Consider the following 16648-nt stretch of genomic DNA (forward strand, 5'->3'; position numbering starts at 1 on the left):
AATTCTAAACTGGCTTTCTTAAATCAAGTTAACTAAAAAATCCACATAAAAACTAATGTTTTATACACATATTTTGAAAAATAAATTCGATCTCTTTTTATTAAATTCTTATATTCATGGATCACTTGATCAAGAGGACTGCAAAATCTTTTTCAAGAGTGTAAACTACCACATATATTTATCTCTTCAGTTTTCCCTCTCCTTCATAAACCCAAAACCCCTAATATGGCCACCATCCCAAGCCACGCCTTAAGACACTTCGCTGTAACTAGACCATGGCTCCGCAAAATCCACTGCACCGCATCTCTCGCGTTTCCCAGTCAAGACCCACTCCAAATCCACCCTGACAATGGCCACAACGGTGATGCTAACGCCAAAAAAACCAACAACAGTAATTCACAAGCATTCTTTCCGAAGAAAAACCAAGTCTTGGAGCTTGAATGTGAGAGCTTGGCCTTTAAAGGGAAAGGTGTTTGCAAGGTGGCAGGTTCTGGGTTTGTTTTATTGTGTGACAATGCACTTCCTGGGGAACGTTTCATTGGCCGTGTTAGTCGTAAGAAAGGAAATTACGCTGAGGTAAATGATATGTATGCCAGCAAAGGCACCATCTTTTTAGTTGGTTTGTTTAATTTGACTTTTGGGTTTTGTTCATTTGGTTTTTACATCTGTTTTGTTGATGATTTCTATGTATTTGGTTCTAAGTAAATGAAGGAAAGGGTAGAAAAAAGAAGACACTTTTTTTGTTTTGTTTATTGAAAATTTTCCCCTTTTGTTCTCTTTAAGTTTATCCTTTTTACGAAATACTTTGAGCATTAATATTAGAGGATGAAAATTGGGAGTAAACACCTTGACTCCTATATTTATTGCCTTGGCTCTTTGACATTTCATTTCATCTAAGTTGGATGATTTAATTAAGGTTGGAAGCTTGGTGGACTAATTTAAAAGCAGCATTTTTATCTTATTTGTGTCACAATTGTTTGAATTTATGATCTATAAAGACAGTTTCATGTGCTAATGATGGGACTAATCGGTGAAACCTTAGAAACAAATCAAGTTACGGTCTATAAATTTCTAATTTTGAGTTCATATCTTAGACAGAGTAACAGTTGGTGAGTAGTCTCCAGTCCACAAAAGGTGTTTCTGAAATCCGAAGCATTACACATTTGATCATTCACTCTGCTTGTATGTTTCCTTCCAAAAGATTTATGATATTGTGAAAGGCCTTACGGTAATGTAGTCGGTTAAAATTTTCTGAATTGAGTTATATGGGTTCAAATATCGGTTTCTGGGGATTTTGATCCTTTAACAATAATATAATGTTGTTTTATTTTGTTAATGTACAGGTGACCAAGTTGAAGACAATATCTCCTCATTGGGACTTTGTAGATGCACCTTGTGAGTATGCATCATACTGTGGAGGTTGTAAAACACAAAACCTGTCTTATCAGGCTCAACTCAAAGCAAAGGAGCAACAAGTACGTGAATTGGTCATCTATGTTGGAAAGTTTTCTGATAAAAACCCAGATTTCTCAAGTATTATGAAGTCCATTGTTCCCTGTGATATACAGTTCCATTATCGGAATAAGGTTCGTGTGGAATACAGATCTTAGTAAGGCTTAGTTTGATTCTTTGCTAAAACTGCAATATTTGTCTCTCTAGCTAGCTACTTAAAGTATATTGTAAAGTAGTTTGTGAGGTCTGCATTTGCTGTGAATTCAATCCTATGATTCTTATGGGGGCTTCATCACAAGGGATCCATTTTTGGAGTATCTTATAATTTTTGGATATGGAGGGACCTCATGATCTTGTTTGATTTAAGTTCTTTTTTCTTAGTTTCAATTAAATAGTTTTGCTGTGTTTAATTGCATGTAGACAAAATGGTACTTGTTTTACTCACAACTTAGAATCAGGTAGACTACAGTGAGAACACTTGCATTATTCTTAATCATGACATTGTAATCAACATGGTATGAGTAGATCCAATAAAAGTTTGAGAGAAAGAAAAACGTTTCTGGCATCTTCTACGCTGCCACTATTCAAGTTTTCTGTCAGGATCTTCTATTGTATTTCAGCATTGGTTAAAGTGAGAGAAGAACATAGAGATCACTGGCATGCATTTTTATTGACCTTATAATCCACTTCTAATTGACTGGATTTATAAGCATTTACTTTCTCAGCAGCATTGTCTAATAATTTGCAATTTTTTTTGTCAAATAAATGTGTGCATATGAGATATTCTCAGCTGCTACTTTCCTGCTTCTGTAGATGGAGTTCTCATTTGGTTCACAGAAATGGTTACCCAAGGAATTATTAAACAAGAAACTAGAGGGTAATGAGAACTATGCACTTGGACTGCATGCTCCTGGCTATTTTGATAAGATACTAAATATTGACAAATGTTTATTACAAAGTGAGCCTGCTAACGAGGTGTGTACTTCTATTTTCCTTGAATTACTTTGGGTTGTTTATTCTTAAGGCACATAACGTGTGCAAGCTATCTTCATTAGTTTTCTTATATGATATTCTGGTCGCAAGGTATGCACTCTATTTTGTTTGAAATTTTCTTGACAGGTAGAATTTTTTTATGTAATAGAAGTTTGTTTTTTCGTACTCGCTTGACTTGCATTTTAGATATGTAGATCCTTGCAACTGTCCAAGATCTTTGGAAAGATCCAGAACTCGGTCTTTCTCCATATAATGTTCACTCTCATGCTGGATTTCTTAAGCATCTAGTTCTGAGAACTGGAAGGTACTTTTGTTTTATTGTTTTACATGCTACCACTTACTTTTTCATATTTAAGCATGAGCTGTTTCTCATTTTATGGTGGTTACACATATAAGACACTAGTATTGCAAAAAAAGTAGTACATCTTCTTGCAAGTTGCAGCATGTCAACCCCTTTTTGAATAATTAGCAAAATATAATCTGTTAGATTATCTGGCTCTAATAGAGGAACAATAAAAAGTGAAAAGTAAAAGTCAGCAGAATCTGAGTGGTAGAAATTTTAAGATCCCAATGGAAGTTTGTCTGATTAAAGTCCAAATCAAATATTGATGTATCACCTTGGCAAATTAGTTTATTCCAATTATCGATGGATTGTTTTCAAGTATTCATGGTTGACTAAACTTATTTTACTTATTAAGTTAAATGTGCTGAGAATATCCCTCTCCTTTTTCTTTTGGGTAATAGGTTCACTTATATTGTTTTTAAATGAAGGAGTTTGATATTTTTAACTATAAAAAGGAGAGATTTGTGAGTTTGTGGACTAAGGAAGAAATTGGTGACTAAAGGAACTATCATTACTCAGAGGGTTCATTTTAATATGTGCAAAGTTGGCACTCAGCACTCAGCAGCCAACTTTTAGTCTTTTGTATTATTCATGCAATTATAGTCAAATGTTTTCACTTATCATAAGAAAATAATTAGAAGGTTTCAAGATATGTTTTCTTTGAGTTCATAGATCTCTAATTATCATGTCTGCTCAATATTCCCCTTCATATTCCAAAATTATGATTTGTGTTCCAGAGACATGAAGACCAGTCTCCCTGAACTTATGGTTAACTTTGTCACCTCATCTTACAAGCCAGAGTTGCTGAAACACCTAGTTGAGAAAATTTCAGCTATTCCTGAAGTGGTATGTGTTAATTATGCGTAATTTTGTCAACATGTGTTTGCTTTATTTTGTTTATATGGTGCAGTTAGCTTTTGACCTACTGTAGATCTCCCAATTTTTATGTTTGGTTTGATTCTTGGATTGGATTAAAATTGAAGGCTCTGTTTGATTTGAGAAAATATTTTTTATTTTCATTTTTTAGAAAATAGTTTTTATTTTCTATTTTTTTGTTTTCTTAAAAATGTATTTGGTAAACGAAAATAAAAATTGTTTTCTAAAAATGCAAAATAAGGAAATAAATAAAATATTCAATGATATTACTGTTAATGGCATCTATTATAAATATAATATATTTATTAATTAATGACATTAAAAGTGTTCAAATATGGTAACTTGCAAAACATAAGGAAAAAAGTAATGTATATCCCTTGTTTTCATAATTGAAAACATCATTTTTTGTTTTTATATTGCAACCCATTTTCATTTTTGTTTTCTAAAAATTTATTTTCATTTTCAATTATCAAATACGTTTTCGCTCATGTTTTTATCTTCCAAAAATATGAAAACAGAAAATGGCTTTGTTTTCTGAAAACAAACACTATCGAATGATCCCAAATCTGGTCGAAGCCGATAAAACCAGTTATCAGAGATTGAACAAGCATTTTTACTGCTCTTGTTTCATCCTTAGATCCTAGGTTGGATTGGTTTGACTGACTGCAAATCTAAGCTGATAATTGATGCAAAATTAGGCTTCATAAATTTCTTCACATCAAATGACATGATCAGAGAAAATTTTTCTATGATGTCTAAGCCAGGTGATTCTTTGTCATGGTTTTTCTCCCCTTTAGTTTGACATAAAGTTATTGTCAACAAATCAACATCAACAAAATTAAAAAGAAAAAAAAAAAAAATATATATATATATATATATGGAATGCTGATTCTTAATGAATGAGTGAAATGAGAGCTCCTGAGTGATTTCCTTTTAATATTACATCTAGTTAATGATGAAATAAAAGGTTCTGATTTATCCCCAATGAAATTTGCACAGTTTTCATTCTTTTTGGCTTATTAGTTTGGTTTGGCTTGAGAATGGGAAAGATGGACTGATTGTATGCTAGCATTTGCTTATAACCCTAAGTGTCTTCCTAATTATTTTTCTTCTACCCAGAGAATATACAAGTCAAGGAAAATGTTGGACGCTTGGTTGTCCTTGGCTTCTGAGTAGTCATGTTCTTTTTTGTGGTGACTCTTATTTTCACATCTTTTATGCTCTTCCATCTTTCCCGTTGGTGTTTTCATTGAAACTCATCTTTAAAGTGGTCATAATATACTTTGAAAGTGATTCTCCATTAGATAAGGCATCTTGCTCAGCATATTATCATTAAGTTTTTAGCAACAAGATAAATTATTTATGTATTTCTGTTTGTTTGCCTGATGATTTATAGGTTAGCATTATGAATAATGTAAATTCTTCTGTTGGTAACACATCTGTCGGGGAGGAGGAGTATACTTTGTATGGAAAATCTACAATCACAGAGAGTTTGAGAGGTCTAACATTTCAAATTTCTGCAAACTCTTTTTTCCAGACAAATACTCATCAGGTACTTATCTTGACTGATATTGAATGCATTCATATGTCATGCTTCTTTTCACTGTAATTTTGTTGCTTGTATGTTTCATTGTTTTGCTTCATGGTTACTTTTCATGACCTTTACTGAAATGATTCTGCACTGTTAGGCGGAGATCCTCTATAAACTTATTGAAGATTGTGCTGGCCTGAGAGGAGATGGCTCTGAAATTGTCCTTGACTTATTTTGTGGAACAGGAACTATTGGTCTAACACTTGCCAAAAAGTATTTCCCTCCCCAGCCTCTGTTAATATGATCTCATATGTAGGGAGCTGCCATGTAAACATTCTGTTTTGCCATCATTTTTTTCTATTTTTCAGGGCTAGACATGTTTATGGTTATGAAGTGGTTGCTCAAGCCATCGCAGATGCTCATAGAAATGCCAAGCTGAATGGAATAAGTAATGCTACATTTATCCAAGGAGATCTTAATAAAATTGGTGAAAATTTTGGCAAAGATTTTCCAAAGCCTGATATCGTCATTTCAGGTAACCATCCTATCAGACACCTCTTTTACCGACCATTTTAAAAAATGGTGATATAACCTTTTCTATGTGTAATCGAGCTCCCGAATTTAGTTTTAAGATGTAAATCAAAACTTATTCTTTTAAAGACCCTTTGTCAAGCTTAGGATATTTTTAAAAGAATATATTCATTCAAGTAACCAATCACATTTAGTAAAAAAAATTAGTGGCAACTCTTAAATTTGTGTTTAATGAGTAAGACTTGGTTTGCGATTTACACTTGTTAGTGTTGACTAAATTTAATTTGAAGAAAAATCATCTTTCACAAAGATTGTAGTGTGCTTATGCCCCCCCCCCCCCCCCCTTTTTTTTTTTTTTTGCATTCCGACCTTTTTCAGGCAAATAGTGCAAATATGATGTTAGTTTGCTCACCCTCCTTTTTTTTTTTTTTTTCCTTTAACAACATTCTATTCAAATATTCTAGAATAGTTAGGGAAATATTTAATGTCCATTTAGCGCTGGAATCGTTGTTGTTACAGGTGTCTATTCTCCTTTCTAATACATGTATGTAATGTTCTCTGACTAGAGTATCTTGAATGTGCTTATTTAGATAGCTGCCAAAAATGATGTTGCTGAGATTTAAGGCTTTACTTGGCAGATGGAAAGGGTCAAGAATGAAAAATTTGTTAATCCAATGTTATGTTTCATAGCCACTTTCCACTTAATAATTGGATTAACTATTTTCTTGTCTTTACCTCTTTCCATTCTTCTTATCAAGCAAAGTTTTTTATATTCATAAAAAATTTTACATTGTGAAGGGACAACTTGGAGCATTTTAAGATTGCTTGTTTAGATAGAGACTTTCCTCTAACATGTTGAAATCAAATTAGCAATAATTAACTCGACACGTGATAGGAGGGACGCTCTTTCCTGAACCTAAAACCTAAATAACCATACTTAAAACTTTCCACGAAGTCAAGGTTCACCCTGGTGGGAGAAGTTGAAGATCTGTGGTTTGACTGTACTCATTGCGATATTATTCAGGGTTGAGATTTTAACCGTGATTTGCAGATCCAAATAGACCCGGTATGCACATGAAGTTAATCAAATTTCTGCTAAAGCTTAAAGCTCCAAGAATTGTTTATGTATCATGCAATCCTGCGACTTGCGCTCGTGATCTTGATTACCTTTGCCATGGTGTGGTAAGTATGGTTACTTCTATAATCATTATTGTTGAAAAATCTAATAATCTATCATCTGAAGCAATTGAAAACCTTAATTTGATGCAGATAGAGCAAAATATCAAAGGATGTTACAAGTTAAAAAGCATACAGCCAGTGGATATGTTCCCTCATACTCCTCATATTGAATGTGTTTGCCAATTGGAGCTTCTTGAATACTAACTTTCACCCTTTAAAATACTATGAGAATTCTTTATTTTATGATAAATTTGTTTATTAATTTCATTAGTTTTGTAATTTTGAATTTAACTGTTTAGGCAATGAAACACTTGCATCCTTCAAATTGGCTTTTTCTTCTTAGCAGTTTCAGCTTAACAATTCCAAATTGAAATATTCAACATCAATGTGAACGCCATGAAAGCAACTTCTAAGACAGCAGAGTCCTCAAACCACTCTGAGCCAGAATTTGTTAAACCATGAAATACAAAAAAAAAAAAAAAAAAAAAAAAAAAGAAAGGGGGAAAGAACCAGAAAGCGCATGTGACGTGGGACTTTCTTCTAATTCTCCTTCATCCAGAATTGTATTTAAAGCAGACTTATAATGCTTGGTAATTAAAGGCTTATGGTGCAATAAATGCTTGATATGTGATTTTCTAACGCGGCTAAAATTTGCTGCAAAATGGCTCCTACAGAAAAGCCCTCTTGATCATAAAACATAGAAGCAAAGCATGGTTACAACTGAGCAGCAGTTGATTGCTTTTCAACCTTATATTGCCTATGTACATGTTATTAACATAAAAGAATTACAGATACAGACACGCAAGTCATTTTCCGCGAAATAAGCCTCATTGGATACAAAAACTAATCGTACTGTTTCCTTTCTTCTTGTATAGACTGGAAGATCCGAGCTGCTGATTCAGTCGCTAATCTGCGGTTATGTGGAACAACCTTAATCACCCGTGTTCGCTGCCCACTAGTCTGAGCATTGTAATTAGATGCTTGAGTTGTAGGTTCAGTAGGGAAAAGAGGAAGTGCATCACCTCTAGCCCTCTCAGAGGGACTACTTGCCGTACTTCCCTGTATTTTGCTCTCTTTTGACGCAGGCAGTTTTCCAACACAATATGATATTGCTTGACTCATCTGACTTGACATGTTGCATGAACTCGGTTGAGTTATGGTGAAGATTACATCACCTGTTGATAACTGATTCCCCTTTGACTGAACTCCAGTAAACGGGCTCATCTGCTCAACTGCTGAGCTGGAAACTGATGGATTCCTAACTGGCATGGCATAATGTGGAAAGTAGGTCTGACCTATACTAGGGTTGCCAGGAAGAATTCCAATTCCCTGTTGGTGAGAAGCTGGAACACCATAAGCTGTGTTCAGAAAGTCCCCACCTCCTACAGCTAGGTTCACAGGATCACAGCTCCCATAAACTGGTGCCAAGAAACCTGCAGTTGGAGGACAAGGCCCTGTGCACGGCTTGTAAACAAGTCCTTCAGAAGGAGACATAACGGGAACTAACCACTGACTTCCAGGAGGAGAGAAACCCCAGGAAGAGGGCCCAGTATTGGCAGCCATCGGTGTTGACAAGTTATTTCCTGAATCAGGCCCATATTTGGGTCGCTGTGTAACAAGTCCTTTACTGGTATCATCATCTGCAGAAGGGGGAAGCTTTGCAACTGCATTCTCATCTGCACATTCAATGATAATATTTGGTTTTTGAGAATTATCTTTGACATTAACAACCAATGGCAGTTCAGGAACATAGTCAGATGACAACTTCTTGATGGGAGAAACATCTAAAGATGGTTGGCCCATATAAAATGCATCTCCAACCAACACATGTGGTGACCCAGCAATCAACCTCTGAACCTGCTCCAGATCAATGCAAAGTAAATTTCCTTTAGTTTTTATTTTACATAGATGGATAAGAAACGAAAAAATGAGATTACATACATAATTTGCTGAAAAACCTAGCAACTCAATAGTACATTGACCTGTTTACCTTTATTAGTCTATGCAACTCGAAGACTTGCACAGCAAAGACTCTTTGTTGGCTGAAAACAGTGATATAACATTTAGTATCTCATGAAAAAGAGCTAGCAGCAACTCTTGACTGCTTTTGTGAAGAGTTAGAAAAAGTGATAGAAACAGCAAATTATATTAAACATTTTACAATAAGAGCAAAAAAGAGCAGTTACATATGGAAGACATAAAGGCAATACATCAAGCATTTACAAAAAAGATAAGACCCAAGAGTATCTGCAGGTTACAACACCAAACAACAATTACTTATGTAACTATAGTTCTCATGACCTGGAAGACACCATGCGCATACTACAAAACTTTCACACTTCCTAGAGAGTTCATCGTCTCCAATATGCATGAAGGGCAATGGATTTTGCATTGATATACAGGGGAAACTAATAAAAGTGACTTAAAATAGACCAATCTTCTAAAGCAAGGAAATAAATAAATAAATAACTACATGCAAGGGGGAGAGAGAGAAGTATTAAGAATGATTGAAGAGATGTGGAGGCAAAGGGACTGTATATCAGAAGTTTTCTGTAAATCAGAAGTTTTCATATATGAATCCTTGGAGACAAAAATACTTAGATATGACAGTATCAATATGCTAGTCCTTTACTCCTTTACCCATAGCAAAATAGAAAGAATTTCAACAACATATGCTAAATTATTATACACTTCGATGTAATTTAGGTATGATTGCAAAAGAGTTCGTGACCGTTAACTACTAAAATAACACAAAGCAAAAAGAAGACAGGAAAATCAAAATTAGTAGAATGGAATACAAAGAATGTCGATTTGATGACAGTTTTTTTGTGATGCCCCATCGTAATTCCAAAAGATTCACTCTTAACTAGATATTGATGGTTAAGATATGACTAGTATAAGGTCGTCGGAGGAATCCCTTGCTTTTTGCACCAATATGGTTTTCTTTTTCTGGTAACCTGATTTCTATTCTTTTCTCCTAGTCAAGACATTTGAAAAGGGACTATTTTCCTTTTCTCTTTTTTTTATACCTTGTTTGTTATGCATGAACAATTTTTAACATTGCACTTCCATCACTAAACTGAACAATTTTAGAGTGACATGATCAAAGTGACCATGTCCATAAAATGGATCAAGAATAGGATTAGCCATTCTCCCTCCATGATTCAGTTCAAAGATTGGGTAAGATATGAAAGACAGGGATGACCTCCTATTAAATGTAACTCTGTGAGTGGGAGGAATATTTGGTGCCCTGAAAGACTACAAGAATATTTGGGGCTCTGTTGCCGTCAATTTCAATGAATGACGATAACACCAGCTTAGATTTTTGCCAATTTCTATAACTTGTAAAATGATAAAATAATGTGAATCCATTAATGGGATGCTTCAAACTGTTAACTGAAAAGACACATTTAAACTAAAAGAATTTAGCATGTGTACACCGATAATGAGCATGAAGTGAAGCTGAAATATTAAATAAGATATGGATATAAAAATGCAGCTGTGCTAAACAAAATTGAATAGACTACATGCTACTGATATTCATTAGCTATAACAGATGCTCATAGCAACAACAGAAGAGGGATACTTACTTGACAATAGCACTTCTTAGTTTCCAGAAATGCTTTTGACCGATTATTCCCACAACATCATCAGGGCATATATCCAAAGGAGATATGGACTCCACCATAGAGGCACCTGGGACATTGTTATGTCCGTCAACACCCCCAACTTTCAAATCGCCACACTTCTTTTCTTCATGGGCCTTACTTCTGTTTTCAAGCACATTCATACTTCCATTTTCAACTCCATGTGATTGTCTCAAGCATGACTCATTTCTCACCTTGGAAGCATTTTCCAGGCATCTGCCAGATTCCACCATAATATTTTCCCTGAAGATCATATGCGACACAGCATTTGGACCATCTTTACTGTTCGATATATCCACTGAGCTGCTTTTATTTTCTTGGTTATAGGAAGCATCACGAGGTCGTTTTAATGATTCTGAATTCTTGACTTTTATTGACAGGTCAGATGATGTGTCTGCCAAGATTTTATCTCTGCTTGACAGAATTGAATTAGACCTTTCCGCGAGTTCCTGACTACTTCTAAATAATCTTCCATTCTCCTCAGCTTGGTTCCCAACATGTATTCTAGACTTTGGATCAACAGCATCATTTTCCTTCTTCTGCTTTTTATTAGCAGTTTGAAGTTGCATTGGAGAGCTCAAATTCAATTTAGAAAAATTTTCCCAGCCTTCAATCTGCTTACTGGAATTGCAATTTTGATCAATTCCAGACAGAACAGATGTAGGAACCCTAAGGTCAACATCATATCCTAGGTTCCTTAAAGAAAATTTCTTAAAGTTAGAGAAATGGAGTGATTGCAACGAATTACTTTCAGAAACTGCTGGAATTGCTGGTGTGGTATCCAAACTAAGGGAATATGTAGCTTCCATGGATTTTCTTTCTTGTTTTCCTTTCTTGGTTTTTAGTTTAGTCCCAGGGATGGAATAAGAATGAAACTTCTCAGCCAAAATTGAAGATTCATGGAAGTTGTCGAATGGCACAAACATACTCTTTTCATTGCCACCACCCTACAAATATGAAAATTTTCTTGTCACACAAGATAAAATATACATCAATCCACATAATCTCAGAAATTCACACAGATTTTGTTCTACTGACTGAACATATGTTAAGAAGTATTTGATTAAATCTAGAACGCCTGGATGATCCCACCAAGGAAATTTTAATGAAAAGATGCAAATCAATCAATAAAAACCACCGATCCTTAAATCAAATTGCATCAAATTTAACAGATAGAAGAAACAAAACAGAATTCAAAGGCAATCATATTGCTTAAGACCATTCAAACAAGGTAATTTGAAGGAGACAATTGCATCCTATGACTTTAGGAATTCATTCAAATTAGCAAACTTACATGGCTTGATGATATTGAAGGAACCAAGCTGCTGTTGTTATTTAATGGAAGAGGCAGCATGGATAGTGATCCAAAGTTGAACCCTTGGGAAGGGATACTGAACTGCTCATAGAGAGCCATTTTATTCCTTGGAGGTGCCCTTGGCCCTCCTTTCACTGTATCATTCACATGAAGCCTAGGAAACATAGGACTCATCACCCTTGCTTCATCTTTTCCTCCTCTCATCATCATTTCCAGTCCTTCACCACAAAATTCCACTAAAAAAACTGGTTCTTCCACCATCAAAACAATCCCTTTGCATCCTTTCAAACTAAATGCAATACAGACCAAAAATTTGGTCCCTTGACGGCAATTGAATAACTCTCACCAAGAAACACAATCACCCAGAATCAACCTACTTTGGATTAATTCAACCATCAGAATCAGTCTCTTAAGAAGAATTCAGAACTCTATCAACATCCAAAGATCACCCCCACCTTAAAAAAAAAAAATCTTTTGACTGAAAACCATAAACAACAAACATGAACTCATGAAAATTTGCTCTAACAAAAACGAGTTTTTGCTAATATCCAGGACCTAAACAGTCCATAAAAATCAAAACTTTTGCTCCAAAAATCAATAACCCAGCAGGTAGAACGAATTAAGCCACTGATAACAACACACAAATTTCACCAACATCCAGCCTCTCACCTACCCCAAAAAGAAGCAAACTTTCAGCTGATATTCAGATGCCAACACTACCACCACCACAATATAACAATTAACATTCCTTTTTTATACAACAAAAACTGTAAGTAAAAGTTCCAAAAAAGAGAACCCAATAATAAAAAGTAAAAGAAGAATAGAAAGAAGGGAAAAAAAAAGTATGTAAGATAGATAAAAATGTAGAAAAAGATAGATTCTGCCAAAGAAGAGGGTTGCCTTGGAATTCCACAAGAGAAGATCTCTTCTCTCTCTAATCACCCAAAAGCAAAAAACTCTATCACCATGGAACCAATTAAAAAACTATAAACCAAATGAAAGCAAAATTGTGTCGTGGGTTCAAACTGGAGTGGATAGAACTGAGGAAAAAGAACACCCCCTGGCCCCCCGGTACTCCCCACTTCTCTCTATCCTTTCGAGCACTTCCGCCTGTCTCATGTTATCCATTTCCCAAAAACATCAAAGATCCTGCCACATCAAAATATATCATGTTGCTGACATGTCATATCTTCATTGGATATCCAGTACATGAAAAAGCAGAAGAATCTGCAATGAATAATAAAAGAAACAGATGATTAAATTTAAAAGAACCGGAGTGGTAAAACAAGTGACTGAGTCCCTTTGACATGTGAATAATTAACGAGGTAGTCCGGCTTTCTCGGCCACACGTTGTTTATTGTTCAAAATTTGGCCAATCTTTTAACTAAAAATCCGTTAAAAGATCGTTTTCCTTCGAGCAAATATTTTGTTTTGTTTTTCCTTGCTTTTCTCTCCAGCTTTTGTTTGCACGGAACTGAGAAAGTCGTGGGATTTGGTCTTCACGTGGGTGTCTGGACTCTGGAGCGTGGTTTACATGGTCTAATCATTATGGTTTGGGGGTGGACAAATATACGGTATGGGGATGTGCACGCTCTCTTTTGGAGTTTGGGTTAAGAGTTGATCTTTGCCTCGATATTTCATAACACGTGATTAATTACTCGGTTTTGCTTGCCAACAAAGGAAATTAGTCAGATTTTATAAAAATAATAATAATTACATTTATTTGTATAATGTTATTGTTTTAATAGTTTTACAAATATTAAGAAGATAATAAATAATAAATTTAAGAACTTTGTTTTATAATTAAAATGAAAATCTATATTTATCTATATTATAGATTAAATTTTTTTGTGGATTATTTAATTAATAATTTTTTATATTTTATTTTTATATCAATTTAAAAATAAACTAGCAGAATCGCGAAAGCTTATTTCTAATTTACATTTTAATGTTTACTAACAATCCTTTTTGGAAAAACAACAAAAAATCATACCAGAATTTAATTGTGCTTTGGATTTATCATTACATTGGGACCAGTTTCTAAATAATGGAATGTCATGTGCTAGGAATACACAGGGCCATAAAAGTTTTGAGTTAAAATTATTAATTAAATATGAAATAGGTTCATTTCTTTTTTTTTGGGTAAGAAAAATTCATGGATAGATAATTATTTAAAATTTTAGATCAAGATAAGATGTGTGATATTTTATAAGTTAAGATAGATGATTGTAAATCGTGCATTCGAAATTATCTCAACAAGTGATCACCAATAAAATTCAAATTTAAAATTATTTTATCGATGAGAATGAATCTTAACTAATTAAATCAACTACTTGTTGATAAATATATTTCTTTTAAAGTATAAGTGAGGAGATATCGATTATTAAATCTTCAAAGTCTAATTGAGACTCTATGGAAAGTTATAAATAAAGCAAGGGTGTATCTCTAGTTGCTATTTCATGCATAAAATTAATTTTCATTAATGCCAAATTGAATGCTCATGATGTATGGACTTTTATTTTATAATTATTTGATTATTTTATAATTGTTTATTTAATGTTATGATTATTTTAAATTTTTAATATAAAATTGAGATAATACTCATGTAAGCACTCAAATTTTATTTAAAAATAATTTCTTAATTTTTTATTAAATAAACTTAAATTTATAAATTTATTGTAATCAAAACCTTGACACTACAAAATATTCAAAATTTTAAATCTTCTTAGTTGAATGATGTAATGTATAGAAAATATGTACTTAAATTTATTTGGATAACTTAGATGACAAAATATTTAAGAGTGTTGCTATTTATATCCCAATTTTTTGTTATACATCTCAAAAATTTAACTTTTAATGAAATTACTTAAATATTCATTGGTCAATTATTTTTTTTATCTTTTACACCTCATTTTGGAAATTTATTTTTCAAAAATTTTAAAGGTTTTTAGAAATAGAAATCCGAAAATCTTTAAAAACTTCTATAATAAAAATTGAATAATCATATAAGCCTCTAATAATTTTATTACAATTAATTAAGACCTGAATTTTTTATTTTTTATCTAATTGAACATTTAAATATCTATTTTCATCTATTACATCCTTAAACATTTTATTTTTAGCTTAATTGAATTCTTGATTAGACGAAAATTTTCATATTAATTTAATCTAATAAGGGTTCAATTGACGAAAATAAATGTTTAGAGCTTAATTAATTATAATAAAATGATAAAATTTTGGATAATTATTAAATTTTTTTCAGAGCTTTTTTATCCCTTATCCTATTTTTTACTAAAAGAAAAAGTCGAGTCAAGATGAATATTTAAATTAAAGAAGACAGAGAATATTGTATGCTTTTATTTACTTATTACATATACTTTATCATAACTAATATATTTGGGGTTGTAAGTGTAACCAATCCTTCTTGCCTCCTAGAGAAAAAAGGATGGCCATCGGGCAATCTTCTTGAATAAGTTCCGTTGGCAAGCCTAAGATTTAGCCCGTTTGCTAAATAGAATGTTGGGCTACATTGGTTTATAACTGTTAGCCCAAAATGCATGTTTTCATCTTCAACCTCAACCCATACAAGTACTAGCAATGGAACCGAAGGAAACAGTGTTTGGGCATAAATTTCTGCAGATAAAAGGGAAATAAATCTTCATCTACATGGCACTGGTTCAGTGGAGAAGTAGCAATTGAAATAAATTAGTGCAAGTATTAGAGTTGGGGTGTTACAATAATATTTAATTTTGCTAGTTTGATGCAATATTCAATCAACTTATCTAAGGTTGATATGTAGAAAAAACTAGATTAATATTTTATTGTCTAGATGAATAGAGAATTCTGTCCTAAGCAAAACATTTATCTTATATTGATCCAAGGTATTGTTTCTCCTTAGAATCAGTGATAAAGTCTGCTAGATGTTTTTCCTGGAAATGAAATGTAATTCCCCCTATAGTGTGGTTTTCCTTCCATTTTGAAGATGAACATTTTATCATGTGTCGAAAATTTATTTAGACTGATTTCAATGAGTTTTGAAAGCTAAATCTTAATCTAAACTTTAATTTCTCTACGTAGATTAATGCAAGATAGAATGCTTCTAAAAAAGAGATTATTTGTCAATAATTAATATTTCTAACTAAAAAAAATTGAGACACATTAATATATAATATCAAATCTAATTTATAAGATATTATCCACAAAATTTTATGATTCTGTCGTAAAATGTATTAAGATTTTTGAAACGTTAAATTTGTTTAAATTTTCAATACACAGAGGAGACCATCACATGAAAAGTATCCAACCAAAGAAAAAAGAACAAATAGAAAGTAATGAAGTGAAGTCAAAGACAGAGTTCCCTTAACAGTTTTCATGCTAAATTGAGGTTATTGTTACCTATATTTAAATAACCAAGGATGAAACGCAAGAACAAAGATCTCATTGTTTCAAAAGCATTTTTTTTCTATTTTTTTGTCGTGTGTTTATTTATGTTTTTCGATTCGTTGCCCGGAATTGTTTCAAACAGAAATTAAAACTATGGCGATCATGTGGGCCTCGGGTGTCATGATCATGATTCATTACCTGAGCATCCAGCTTGGGTATTGTAGGATCATATTCATAATCACTACAAATCTGTAAATGCCAGTTAACATTGGGGACAACGCCCCTTCATTTTGGAAGAGAGAAAGGCCCCCCCCCGTCCCACTACCACCTCCAACGGGCTTTTGGCCCTTTCTGGGTTGTTGAGCTTATGGCCAGTGAATGTGACAAACCTTCTGCAC

At 33.3% G+C, this 16648-nt stretch overlaps 2 protein-coding genes across 2 annotated transcripts; one reads left to right on the forward strand and one right to left on the reverse strand.

Moving 5' to 3' along the window:
* The first annotated feature begins 75 nt into the window (after positions 1-75).
* Positions 76-7230, forward strand: LOC111280758 (RNA methyltransferase family protein). Its single transcript, XM_022868217.2, has 10 exons — positions 76-576; positions 1344-1586; positions 2266-2427; positions 2640-2749; positions 3526-3634; positions 5061-5216; positions 5353-5468; positions 5564-5730; positions 6778-6908; positions 6996-7230. The coding sequence occupies exons 1-10, from the start codon at positions 226-228 to the stop codon at positions 7107-7109; spliced, it is 1659 nt and encodes a 552-aa protein (XP_022723952.1). The 5' UTR covers positions 76-225; the 3' UTR covers positions 7110-7230.
* Positions 7231-7555: 325 nt separating this feature from the next.
* On the reverse strand, positions 7556-13370 carry LOC111280757 (ELF3-like protein 2). Its single transcript, XM_022868216.2, has 4 exons — positions 11847-13370; positions 10496-11499; positions 8896-8947; positions 7556-8762 (listed from the first exon to the last, which is right to left on the reverse strand). The coding sequence occupies exons 1-4, from the start codon at positions 12126-12128 to the stop codon at positions 7749-7751; spliced, it is 2352 nt and encodes a 783-aa protein (XP_022723951.2). The 5' UTR covers positions 12129-13370; the 3' UTR covers positions 7556-7748.
* Positions 13371-16648: the final 3278 nt, after the last annotated feature.

The sequence above is a fragment of the Durio zibethinus genome, chromosome 28 (genome assembly GCF_047325235.1).
Source record: "Durio zibethinus cultivar Kanyao isolate XHJ-2024 chromosome 28, ASM4732523v1, whole genome shotgun sequence".
Classification (NCBI taxonomy): Eukaryota; Viridiplantae; Streptophyta; class Magnoliopsida; order Malvales; family Malvaceae; genus Durio; species Durio zibethinus.

Excerpts from the sequence above, each read along its gene's own strand:
- LOC111280758 (XM_022868217.2), top strand. The coding sequence starts at position 226 with ATGGCCACCATCCCAAGCCACGCCTTAAGACACTTCGCTGTAACTAGA. Across the intron at positions 2,750-3,525 it reads CTAGTTCTGAGAACTGGAAG|AGACATGAAGACCAGTCTCC; the intron begins GTACTTTTGTTT and ends TTTGTGTTCCAG. Across the intron at positions 3,635-5,060 it reads TTTCAGCTATTCCTGAAGTG|GTTAGCATTATGAATAATGT; the intron begins GTATGTGTTAAT and ends GATGATTTATAG.
- LOC111280757 (XM_022868216.2), bottom strand. The coding sequence starts at position 12,128 with ATGGTGGAAGAACCAGTTTTTTTAGTGGAATTTTGTGGTGAAGGACTG. Across the intron at positions 8,948-10,495 it reads CTAAGAAGTGCTATTGTCAA|CCAACAAAGAGTCTTTGCTG; the intron begins GTAAGTATCCCT and ends CACTGTTTTCAG. Across the intron at positions 8,763-8,895 it reads AGTTGCATAGACTAATAAAG|GTTCAGAGGTTGATTGCTGG; the intron begins GTAAACAGGTCA and ends GATCTGGAGCAG.